Consider the following 12,333-nt stretch of genomic DNA (forward strand, 5'->3'; position numbering starts at 1 on the left):
TCTCCTTCGAAACAAGCTCAACATCTCGGCCGGCTCTCCGTCTCTCGGCGTTGCGCTTGAGGGGGGGTGTTAAGGAGTGAGCACCCAGTGCGTCAACTCGCTCACGACTCCATCAAGCGACACCGTCCGATCAATGCGCCTCTCCATTATAACGGCCAAGATTTAGTCAGGCCCCACTCCAACGGTCGTCCTGATCGACGACTGCAATCAATACTCTCATATCAGTTATGATGGCCGGGAATAAACCATCCTTCAAACATATAACCGTTGTAGCAAATACAACGGTTACATTAGTACGGGAACCTTTTGATTAACGGCTACAACAACGCACTATATATACCAAACTCATGTAAGATGAAAATTACTCGAACTCCTCAATTGTTTCTCTCTTCTTCATTCTTCTTCTCTCTTCAATTCCTCTGTCTTCTTATCAATCTTTGTCAAGAGTCTTTATCATGGTATCAGAGTAAGGCGTCCTCAGAACGGGAGAATAAGGACATGCTACCATCATCACCGTCTCGTCAAGCGCAACCACAATCCGGCAGGTGCCCATTGTCATACCTCCCGGAATCTCCATTCCGATCAAGCTCGAGTCACATAACTACCAAATGTGGAGGAATGTCGTTCAGCCTCTCCTCAACGGGTATGGTCTGAACCGATTCATTGTCAATAATGCATCTCCCCCTGTCTTCGTCACAGACCAACAGAGGAATACCATAGAGAATCCAGAATATGAAAGCTGGTGGAGGATTGACCAGCAAACACTCGGCTTCCTCCAATCAACTATCTCCGAGTCGATCCTTCCCAATGTCGCCAAAACTAAATCTGCACGGGAGGCTTGGGAAACTCTGGAAAATGTGTTCGCTGGAAGAATTCAGTCTCAGATAATAGAGCTGACCAGACAATTCGCAAACATCGGCAAAGTTACAATGACCATTGAAGAATACATCAAATATTTCAGGTCAGTTGTTGATGATTTGGAGATCGTGGGACATCCTGTTAATGAGCCCACAAAAATCTATACCTTCCTAAGAGGGCTACCTCCTGAATATTCATCCTTTGTGATCAATGTCAATGTCAATCTTAATCATATGAGCTTTGAGCAGATCATCACGAATTTGAAAGCACATGAAGATTACTTGGCTCATCATCACCGAGGCCCTGGAAACGGATTTCCATTGATGGCCAACTCAGTTCAGAAACAACCTTATAGAAACAGTGATTATGGAAGAGGATCTAGGGATGAGAACAGGGCATATTCTCAGAGATACTCATCAGACCAGCAACGCAGCTCACGTTCGGATAATTGGTCAAATCGATAAGGGCACTCATCCGAACAGGGGCGCAGCCTGAGATCAGACAACTGGCGTGGTGAACCCGACGTGAACCATCGACAGCAGGATTCATTCAGCTGGCGTGGGCGGCAACAAACATTCAACAAAGGGCGAGGGAGAAACCAAAATTATCAGCCTCGTTGCCAACTCTGCACCCAGTATGGGCACCGAGCTAGAGAATGCCAAGAATTCCTCCAACTATCCTCAAGAACAAGGCCAACTAGATCCAGTGGACACCCACAAGCCTTTAATGCTGAAGCATAAGGATGGTATCCCGACAGCGGAGCCACTCATCACATCACTGCTGATCTACATAACATACAACAGCCTCAACACTACCAAGGAAATGATCAACTGCAAATCGATAATGGAACAGGTTTGAACATCCTAGCCATTGGCGATTCTAAAATTAGTACATCTGATGCATTCCTTTCTCTAAATAGCATTTTACACGTTCCATCTATAACCAAAAACTTACCATCTATTCAAAAATTTTCTTCAGACAACAACGTATTTGTTGAATTTCATGACTCCTTTTGCCTTGTGAAGGACAAAACCACCAACAGAATTCTTCTCCAAGGCACAACTAGAAATGGGCTATATTACTTGGACGGTCTGCACTAGAAATCAGCCTATCTTGGAGAACGAGCTTTTGAAGAAATGTGGCATTCGCGTCTGGGACATCCCCAGCTCAAAATTCTCAAGTTTTTGATACTCAAATATGTTCTACCTGTCTTTCATTCCAACCAAACTTTTATTTGTGACTCTTGTCAGATTTCTAAATCTCATAAATTACCTTTCATGCCAACGTATCATCGATCCAATCATCCTCTTGAATTAGTCCATTCAGATTTATGGGGACCATCTTTTGTGTTATCCCATTCTGGTCATTCGTATTATGTTATTTTTGTTGATGACTACAGCAAATATACTTGGCTTTATCCTTTAAAACGGAAAAATGATCTTCTAAACGTTTTTGAAACTTTTCAAAAACAAGTAGAAAATCAATTTTCTACAAACATAAAGTATGTTCAATCCGATTGGGGAGGGGAATATCAGTCCCTCCACTCTTATCTCCAAGCTCATGGGATTGTTCACAGGGTGTCATGCCCACACACCCCTGAACAAAACGGCACAGCAGAACGCAAACACCGACATTTAGTCGAAACTGCACTTTCCCTGCTTCATCAAGCCAACATGCCTCCAAAATTTTGGGATGAAGCAGTTGTAACTGCAGCATATCTCATAAATAGGCTCAACACTCCTATCTTAAATAATAAATCTCCCTATGAGGTTATGTTTCAATGCAAACCCGATTATAATGTCCTTAAAACCTTTGGCTGTTTGTGCTACCCCTATCTTCGTCCATATGCCAAAAACAAGCTGGAACCCCGGCAGAACGGTGTGTGTTTCTTGGTAACAGCGCCCTGCACACCAGGTACAGATGTCTATCTCTCCATACAGGTAAACTTTTCGTCTCTCGCCATGTTGTATTCTTTGAGAACTCTTTTCCTTTTGCACATTTGCATTCTAGTTTCAAAGAAAATGGAATACTTGGATCTTTTCCTCACTCCAGTCCCTATAATTCAGTTGACGCACTGGGTGCTCACTCCTTAACAGTAAGGAGACCAGATATTGCACATGACTTAGACGAATAGATAAGACATAAGATTTTTCTTACTGGTATTTGGAACCACGTCGATTTCTACAAAAATAACCTTTGAGAGAAGTTGAAAACAACAGAGGCATGTTTATCTCGGTGAGATAAATAAAAATTTTAAACCTCACTCTCCTGATTTAATGCGACTGTCAAATGGGTGTTCTAAATGAAGGTCCGCAAGACTGCAACCATTATGTATGTACAGAAGGGGTCCTACTTGAGAAATAGAATAGTATCCGTTTCACTGACTCCAAAACTATACTTCTCGACGAGAGATTAAGTTTGAAGTGAAACCCACTGTTTTACCGCACATTAATGGCCACGACGTCGTCTTCTACTAAGTTCACCCCACCTACAATTCTATGGACTCAACTCACGCACAAAACTGACAGGAAAAATGACTTCTTCAATAAATGTACCTTGCAACGTGCTATATTTGTCCATGTTTTAACATCATCGTCATTAAACATAGGTCGGTGGAGACCTAAAATAATATTCCAAAGTTTAACCGCGGTAATATCAAAAAATGGCGGAACGCCCGTCGGCAACTCAGCATGCTTTCGCAGTACAATAAACTGCATTGCATGCAGACTGAACATAGAGGGGGGAGAGAGAGAGAGAGAGAGAAGACAGAGAGAGGGACAGAGATAGCGATAGAAACAGAGATAGATAGAGAGAGAGAGAGACAGATACACGGGCAGAGAGAGAGAGAAAGGGTTAGAGACAGATGGACAGAGATGCAGAAAGAGATAGAGAGAGAGACAGGCAGACAGAGATAGAGATACAGAGAGAGGGTTAGAGACAGAGGGACAGAGATGCAGAAAGATATAGAGAGAGAGAGAGAGAGACAGGCAGACAGAGATAGAGATAGAGAGAGACAAAGGCAGACAGAGATAGAGATAGAGATAGAGAGAGAGATACACAGGCAGAGATAGAGACAAAGGGACAGAGATAGAGAGAGAGAGAGAGAAAGAGGCAAAGACAGAGATAGAGATAGAGAGGGAGACAGATACACAGAGAGCGATAGAGATAGAGAGAGACAGTCACAGAGAAAGAGAGAGACAGAGAGAGAAAGAAACAGAAACAGAGAGAGAGAGAGAGCTAGAGATATCCAGAGAAATATTTACACTTTACAGAGAGAGTGAGAGAGAGACAGAATGAGAATGAGAGAAACAGAGACAGACAGAGAGAGACAGGGAACGAGAGAGAAAGACACAGGAAACGAGAGAGAGAGAGAGAGAGAGAGGGAACGAGAGAAAGAGACACAGGAAACGAGAGAGAGAGAGGTGCAGAGAGAGGGAGAGGGAACGTGAGAGAGAGAGAGAGACAGGGAACAAGAGAGAGAGAGAGAGACAGGCAACAATAGAGGGAGAAACAGGGAACACGAGAGAGAAAGACAGGGAACAAGAGAGAGAGACAGAGAACAAGAGAGAGAGAGAGACAGGGAACAAGAGAGAGAGAGAGAGAGAGAGAGAGAGAGAGAGAGAGAGAGAGAGACAGGGAACGAGAGAGAGAGAGAACGAGAGAGAGCGAGAGAGCCTTAGCTGTGGCGATGCTTCCTCTTCTCAGCAAACTGCTCAGAGTGCCGCATAATCCAGAAACGCTCAATCTCTTCCGGAGTACGGCCGGGGATCCGCCCTGCGATCAGAGCCCATCTGAACAGAATAACGTCAGCTCTCCCCCTTATCACCACAACCCCTCAATCTTACCACCATTTTATCAACTATTTCGTATGTGCAAAAATACAACCGAACCTCTCGCCGACGAGCCTGTGCATCCGACAGACCAGATCCTCCTCCTGCTCCGTCAAATCCACAAACTCCCATTCGATACTGCTCACCTCTACCACAAAAAAACAACACGGACTGCTTAAAAAAATCCCAAAAATTCTCAAAGATTAAAGAAAATTCAAAAGAAAAAATTCAGAAATTCGTCGATGGGTACCTTCTGACGCGCGTTTATCTACCCTTGGCTGTTTCCTTGGCCATCTCGTATCCATTATCGGACGATAACAAAGAGAAGAAGTAGAGAGAGAATGAGTCAGACCCAGATAAAAATCTCTTTCTCTCTCTCTCTTTCTTGTGTTAGATTTCAGATTGAGTCCTGCCGTTCGTATTTATACGTTTGTACAACAGTCAGCAATGGAATAGCCGGTGAAACGACCGTTATAAGAGAAAGTAGGTTAAACTCGAGTTGAAGGGTAGTTGTCGGGTTGTAATTCCACAAGCGAGTCTATATTCACCCGATTACATGATCCGGACCCGATAAACACCCAATAGCAGAGGTTATCACAGGCCTTGAGTTAGGTTCTATGGATAGGGTTGATCCTACGTGGCTGACACGTCATCTGAGTGTAACTGAGATTCACGGTTTGACTGACTGAGTGCCGACAAGAGCTGGTGAGCTGGCAGTTGGGTCCCACTTCTGGAGGGGGAGAGTTTAAGTCATCGACCAGTCTTGGGCCCAGAAAGCCCCAGAGAGAGTTGATGTCTCTACTCACTTGTGCATTATTCTTTTCAGTAACTCTGGCAAATCATGGTCAAAGTGAAATATCATTTCCATGTTCCCTGTTAGTTGTGGGTAGTATTCACTTGGTTCGGATCTTGCCATTGATGACGACATCAGGACAGATGTCGTACCAGATATCAGAAATCTGATATCCATCATTATCAATATCTTGATATTGGAAGATCGTGTGGAATATTGGTGGCTCTGGTACCTATATCCAATATTTAGATGTTGGAAACACCGAATATCTGATTTCCTATTTCTAATATCTGGTACAACATCTGTCCCGATGTCATACTTACTAAGTATCAGATGACAATGTTGGATATCAGTTACTACAGGGCTGCTATCCGACATTGTTACTCATCCCAATATCAGCTTCCAACTTTGACTCAGGCATATCAAAGTTTGGTGTCAGATATTGAATTTTATTTTATATGTTGTGCACATTGCAATATAATTTAAATAGTTTTCCATATAAATACGTATTTAAGAAATGAAACTTTAGTCTTTTTCTATGTATGAATAACGCATTAATATTATTAAATCATTTAACTTAAGTTAATTAACTATTCTTATAAAAACTTGAGTGAAACCAATACATTTGAAAATATTTAAATAATTCTACAAAACCGAGGCGAAACGTCCACAGTCAGAATCAACAGGGAACAAAGAAGCCGTCCTGAACTCAACCATAGTGCAACTGTGCGTTCCAATGTTCAGGTTGACGGTTCCCAACAGTTATCATGCCCAATATATTTGAGATTCAATAGAGTATTCTGATAGAAAAAATGTATAAAACTGTTTTTTTTTGTTTCTTTCTTCCAAATGGGACATTGCCCCAAAAAAAATATCAATTCTTGGATATTGATATCCAACATTTGAATATCGGCAAGAATATTGGAATTGGATATCTGGTATCGTCCTCTGCCACCGTTCTGAACCCTTCATTATCAGTACCAATATCTGATATCAGATATATATTTGATATCCATCTGATATCCGAGAACGAAATCTGAAATTGTCTCATTTTCACCTGAATTTATATTTTTTCATTCTTATCATTACCATAAAGTTTTATGGGAAATTTGAAAATAGAAATCTTCCTTATATCTATGTTGTTCTTATAGACTGCATAATTAGCTTTCAAGATAGGAGACAATATTTCTCCCTTTGGGAGCAAAAAAACATCATCTTACTAACATAAGAAGTGGAACGCACGGAGCAGTATGATGCAAAGCAAAAATGACAGATGATTAACTCAATAATAAGTTTTTGTAAAAATATGTATAGAATTGATCTTAGGTAGGTAGAAGAAGAATATACTGATTGTTTTTATTTTATTTTATTTTAGATTTGGAACTCTGTCAATACATCAGGCCACAAAAATTTTTTAGTATGTTTGTTTAAAACTCTTAACAAAAATCAATTTATGTACCACAGATCTGTCACAAATATGCAGTGTGTAATGTCCCTCGTATTTACCTTTAGTGAGGGTGGTAACATATCCCTAAGTTGGAGTTGATTTGGATTACTCCAATATAATTTAATTTAATTTATTTATTTCATCAATATTTTAATCTCAATAATGATTTTCCAAATACAGAAACAAAAGAAAGACCACTTAAAGTAACAAGTTCATTGATGAACCAGATCCTAGGGTGTCTCCTTTAACCTTAGTCTAGTGAATAAAAAAACCTTGTTTTCCTTATATAGAAGTATGCAGGAGTAGATAGTAAGAGTATTGCTATTTTATATACTGACTGTATGCTTTGAATTATAATATTTATATGATAAGTGAAGGATTAAAGCACTGAGATAGGAGGGCATAGAAAACTCTAAATTTATATTAACCTAGCCTAGACGATGAGGTGAGTGAATGAATTGTGTTATAATATAGAAAATAAACCTACTTCCCAAAATATGAATCTAAATAATGTATTGATTGAGTTGGATCTAGATTAAGGAGAAAAAAAATTAAATTTATGGTTATTTTGATCGTGATTAGGCTCTTTACGCCTATTAGTTGTGATAATGTTATGAGATGAAGACTCAAACTTAGACTATCTGATTATTACCTCATTCAATTTAAGAGAGTGTGGAGCTATGAATAAGTTTCATTCATAATATTTTAAAGGAATTAGAAACACCATAGTTTATTGATACTCTTAAATTGAATGAATTAGATACAGTTAGATAAGAGGGAAATATTGAGTAATGGACATCTAGAGTACATAAAATTGTGACATATATAGATAATTTCCTTAATATACTATGCACACACCATCATGATCATACAATGCATTATAGACATGCATTCCTTTGCCTATGCTTGGTGGCATTGGTGGCAAGTTTTCAACAGTCTGGCATGTGGTGTGTGACGGCAACAAGGATAGAGGCTTTTGCAGAAAAAAGGGAATTGATGTAAATAATGGCATTTTTAATAAATGGAATCACACAATTTACATGCATCAGTTGTAGTGGGATGGATACAAAGGCGATGGGATTTTCCCACAATCATTATGGGCTATATTCGTGGATAAGGCCATGGCCATGGCTGATTCTGTGGCTGGTGATAGTGGTGACTGGTAAACAGCTTGTTTTGGGTGAAGATGGTGAATTTTGAATTGAGATTTGTTGGATAAGGTTCATAAAAGTACAAGATCATAATTTGGAAGTAAATCTCAAGATGACCATAGGGGGAAGGAACAAAAAAAACTCATTTATCATGTCAGGAAAGTGATACTACTCCATAACCCGTGATAAACCTCTCCGGAGCTCCACCAATATGCATTAAACAAGAAATGAACAGAGGAAATGTTTTTTCACAAGGCTTTCCACTTCTGGAAAAATGCCAAAGGTAGGCTTTATGAATGACAGAAGAAGATTAAATACAGATTTTCAATGATACATACATATCCTGATTTGATGCTTTAGGAATAAATTTTAGGATGCACCTTTTTGCTTCTGATATCTATGTTTTTCCATGGTGAATATTTGAAATTAGGTATCAGATTAATATTTTTTAAGATCCACAAAATGCAAAAATATTTTGACCTTACCATGGATGCCTAGTTATGGAAGCTAGATCAGGTTAAAAAAATGTGGAACTATTTTGACCAAGGCATGAGCATGAAACACCACATGATTTGGAATTTTGAATACTTCATCTTCAATCTGGACTTACTCCTACGGTCAAGGAAATCTCTTATCCAACCCTAGTCTCTATTTGACTCCATGAATAGTCATTAACCTTTCTGTATGTCTTTTCATTCTATTAACCTCAGGAAAATATGATAACATAAACAATTAACTAAAGGTCATGAAGTACCAATAACCTATAACCATTAAAATTGTGTTTTTGAACATAGGTCATAAAATCTCATGAATCATATTTTCATTTATAGATCATGCATCAATGTAGGTTGATTCTTAAAATTCATAAATAAACTTGGAGATGTGCACTTATGCATGTAAAACTTTGTGCTTATCGATGTACTTCTTATTTTGACTCTTCATGGTAACCTTAGTTTCAACTTAAATTCCTTGTTGAGTTGATTGCATCTTCTATCTCGAACTTTTGAATTTTCTTTCTGAAAATATTCAAATTACAAAAAATAAACAAAATATGTAAATTTATATTTAATTTTAAAATTTTAAATTATTCTGTTAAATATACAAGCGTTAAAATTTTTCTTGATTAATTAAATGAATATTTTAGAAAATGATTTTTATTGCAATAAAGAAAAACTTTAAGTTACGTGGATTTCTAAATTTTGAGATTTTATGACTTAATAATTTTACTTCAAAAGATTATGAAAAGATTCAATGCATCACTCTAACCTAGAGCATACATAAATTGAATTAATTCAAATTTTCAATACTTTTTTGTGATATAAAATTCTGAAATTACCCAAATGCATTGACTTTGAAGTCAAACATTAAAAAATTGACTTAAAAATAGTAGTATAAGTTAGTTTTTTAATTTATGTTAGATGAGACTGTATTTTTAGTGTTCAGTGACCATTGACCTTCCATTAAAAAGCATGTACTAAATATTTTCGTTCATTTATAAGTAAAAGAAGTAATCATTCATAACAAACATCAATGAAGAAAACATATAATTTTATTTATCCATTGGGTTGAAGATATCCAATTCAAGAAAAAAATTAAAAATTCAATAGACAACACAGTTTAATACATTTCATTTTAGCATTGTGTTATTTATACCTTGCTAGTATGTACATGTAAATTCAGTAATATTTGGTACAGTAAATTATGATGAATGATTCCATTCATCGCACAAAATCTTAAGCTCTACAACACAAATTTAGTATATTATTTTTTGAATAAAATTTTAATGCATAACTATTTAAATGTCTAAATTTTGCATTGGGTTGAAAACATTAAAAAAATTATAAAATCATATTATCCAATTTGATAAATAATTTATGAAAATTATCTTTACGAAATGACTAACTATATAATTTAAAAGCTACTAAATATTTTTGATATAAATATTTTCTCCATTTATCTTATAAATAGTTTTAAATTAATACTGCCAAAATTAGTATTTTTTTATGAAAATTATCATTGAAAATTTTAAAATACAATCCATATGGGTGTATAGTATATTAGTGCATACATTTATTATATCAGGGTATTAAATTTTGCTTTTGATGTACATATTAATGAATAATTTTAAATATTATATGAAACAATTATAATTAACAAATTATAATAATATTTTACAGCATTTTAGGGAAAAATTGGTATACATGCTTTGATGAATTTTCAAAGTAGATTATGACATATCGACACTCAATAAATGTGCTTGAAATCATATCACACGTGTTCAGTCATATCATCAAGTGTGGGTACTTTATATACATTGGATTACACAACCTATGCATGCATCGAATCAAGTTTAGAATGATTATCTTCATGGATAAAAATACAGATGTATTTGGACCATATGATCAACAGTTAAGAGTATCAATTTATGATTAGAGATTTTGATCAATTTTACATAATTATTCTGTATACTATTGGGAAAATATTTAAAGTGGTCTAATATTATTTTCCTGGAAAAAATGTAATAGTCAATCCAGAATTTATTGGGTATTCTATAGAGCACAAATAGAAAATTTTAATTTTGACTATTTGAAAATTTTGGATAAAATTATTTCAGATAAGTATAAAATTGATCAAGATTTTTTTGGTGATAGATTCACAAACAAATGATAATTGTAAATCCACTTTTTCTAAGGTTTCTGAAATAATATGCTTGACATATCATTATGGGTGAAGTCAAGACTACACCTTTAGGCAGATGTAAATTTTTTTAATTCAAGCTATCAGGACTTATGTGTATCCTATGTATGTAATTGAAAATATTATTCCTGACTTATTTCAGATAAGTATAAAATTGATCAAGATTTTTTTGGTGATAGATTCACAAACAAATGATAATTGTAAATCCACTTTTTCTAAGGTTTCTGAAATAATATGCTTGACATATCATTATGGGTGAAGTCAAGACTACACCTTTAGGCAGATGTAAATTTTTTAATTCAAGCTATCAGGACTTATGTGTATCCTATGTATGTAATTGAAAATATTATTCCTGACTTATTTCAGATAAGTATAAAATTGATCAAGATTTTTTGGTGATAGATTCACAAACAAATGATAATTGTAAATCCACTTTTCTAAGGTTTCTGAAATAATATGCTTGACATATCATTATGGGTGAAGTCAAGACTACACCTTTAGGCAGATGTAAATTTTTAATTCAAGCTATCAGGACTTATGTGTATCCTATGTATGTAATTGAAAATATTATTCCTGACTTATTTCAGATAAGTATAAAATTGATCAAGATTTTTTTGGTGATAGATTCACAAACAAATGATAATTGTAAATCCACTTTTTCTAAGGTTTCTGAAATAATATGCTTGACATATCATTATGGGTGAAGTCAAGACTACACCTTTAGGCAGATGTAAATTTTTTTAATTCAAGCTATCAGGACTTATGTGTATCCTATGTATGTAATTGAAAATATTATTCCTGACTTATTTCAGATAAGTATAAAATTGATCAAGATTTTTTTGGTGATAGATTCACAAACAAATGATAATTGTAAATCCACTTTTCTAAGGTTTCTGAAATAATATGCTTGACATATCATTATGGGTGAAGTCAAGACTACACCTTTAGGCAGATGTAAATTTTTTTAATTCAAGCTATCAGGACTTATGTGTATCCTATGTATGTAATTGAAAATATTATTCCTGACTTATTTCAGATAAGTATAAAATTGATCAAGATTTTTTTGGTGATAGATTCACAAACAAATGATAATTGTAAATCCACTTTTTCTAAGGTTTCTGAAATAATATGCTTGACATATCATTATGGGTGAAGTCAAGACTACACCTTTAGGCAGATGTAAATTTTTTTAATTCAAGCTATCAGGACTTATGTGTATCCTATGTATGTAATTGAAAATATTATTCCTGACTTATGTGTGTCCTATGTGTGTAATTGAAAATGTTCTAAAAATGAGCCCTCCAACAAGGCAGTAGTTATGTTCATATCTGGAATTTATTCCAAGACTACTTTACGCCCTCTATCTCCTCATAGAATATGATTCTCAAAGAAGACGACCGTCTTTTACAAAAAAGTGTATTTGTTCTTGAGAGTAGTATAAGTAGTTTCCATGTATATCAGTCTATATCAATCTGAATCAAGATTTATACAATGATCCAAAACCCGGGTAATATTCTCACAAAAAGTAATTCACAATATAAAATAGATTCCTAATTG

At 35.7% G+C, this 12,333-nt stretch overlaps 1 protein-coding gene across 1 annotated transcript; it reads right to left on the reverse strand.

Moving 5' to 3' along the window:
* Positions 1 to 3,380: 3,380 nt before the first annotated feature.
* Positions 3,381 to 5,094, reverse strand: LOC144700645 (transcription factor TRY-like). The gene is made up of 3 exons (XM_078572093.1): positions 4,939 to 5,094; positions 4,749 to 4,836; positions 3,381 to 4,649 (listed from the first exon to the last, which is right to left on the reverse strand). Exons 1-3 carry the CDS (start codon positions 4,991 to 4,993, stop codon positions 4,535 to 4,537), a joined length of 258 nt encoding a protein of 85 aa, XP_078428219.1. The 5' UTR covers positions 4,994 to 5,094; the 3' UTR covers positions 3,381 to 4,534.
* Between the last annotated feature and the right edge of the window lie 7,239 nt (positions 5,095 to 12,333).

This window comes from Wolffia australiana, chromosome 3, assembly GCF_029677425.1.
Source record: "Wolffia australiana isolate 7733 chromosome 3, ASM2967742v1".
Taxonomy (NCBI): Eukaryota; Viridiplantae; Streptophyta; class Magnoliopsida; order Alismatales; family Araceae; genus Wolffia; species Wolffia australiana.

Coding starts and splice junctions, on each gene's coding strand:
- LOC144700645 (XM_078572093.1), bottom strand. CDS start 4,993: ATGGATACGAGATGGCCAAGGAAACAGCCAAGGGTAGATAAACGCGCG. Junction 4,837..4,938: donor AGATAAACGCGCGTCAGAAG/GTACCCATCGAC, acceptor TTTTTGTGGTAG/AGGTGAGCAGTATCGAATGG. Junction 4,650..4,748: donor CACAGGCTCGTCGGCGAGAG/GTTCGGTTGTAT, acceptor TATTCTGTTCAG/ATGGGCTCTGATCGCAGGGC.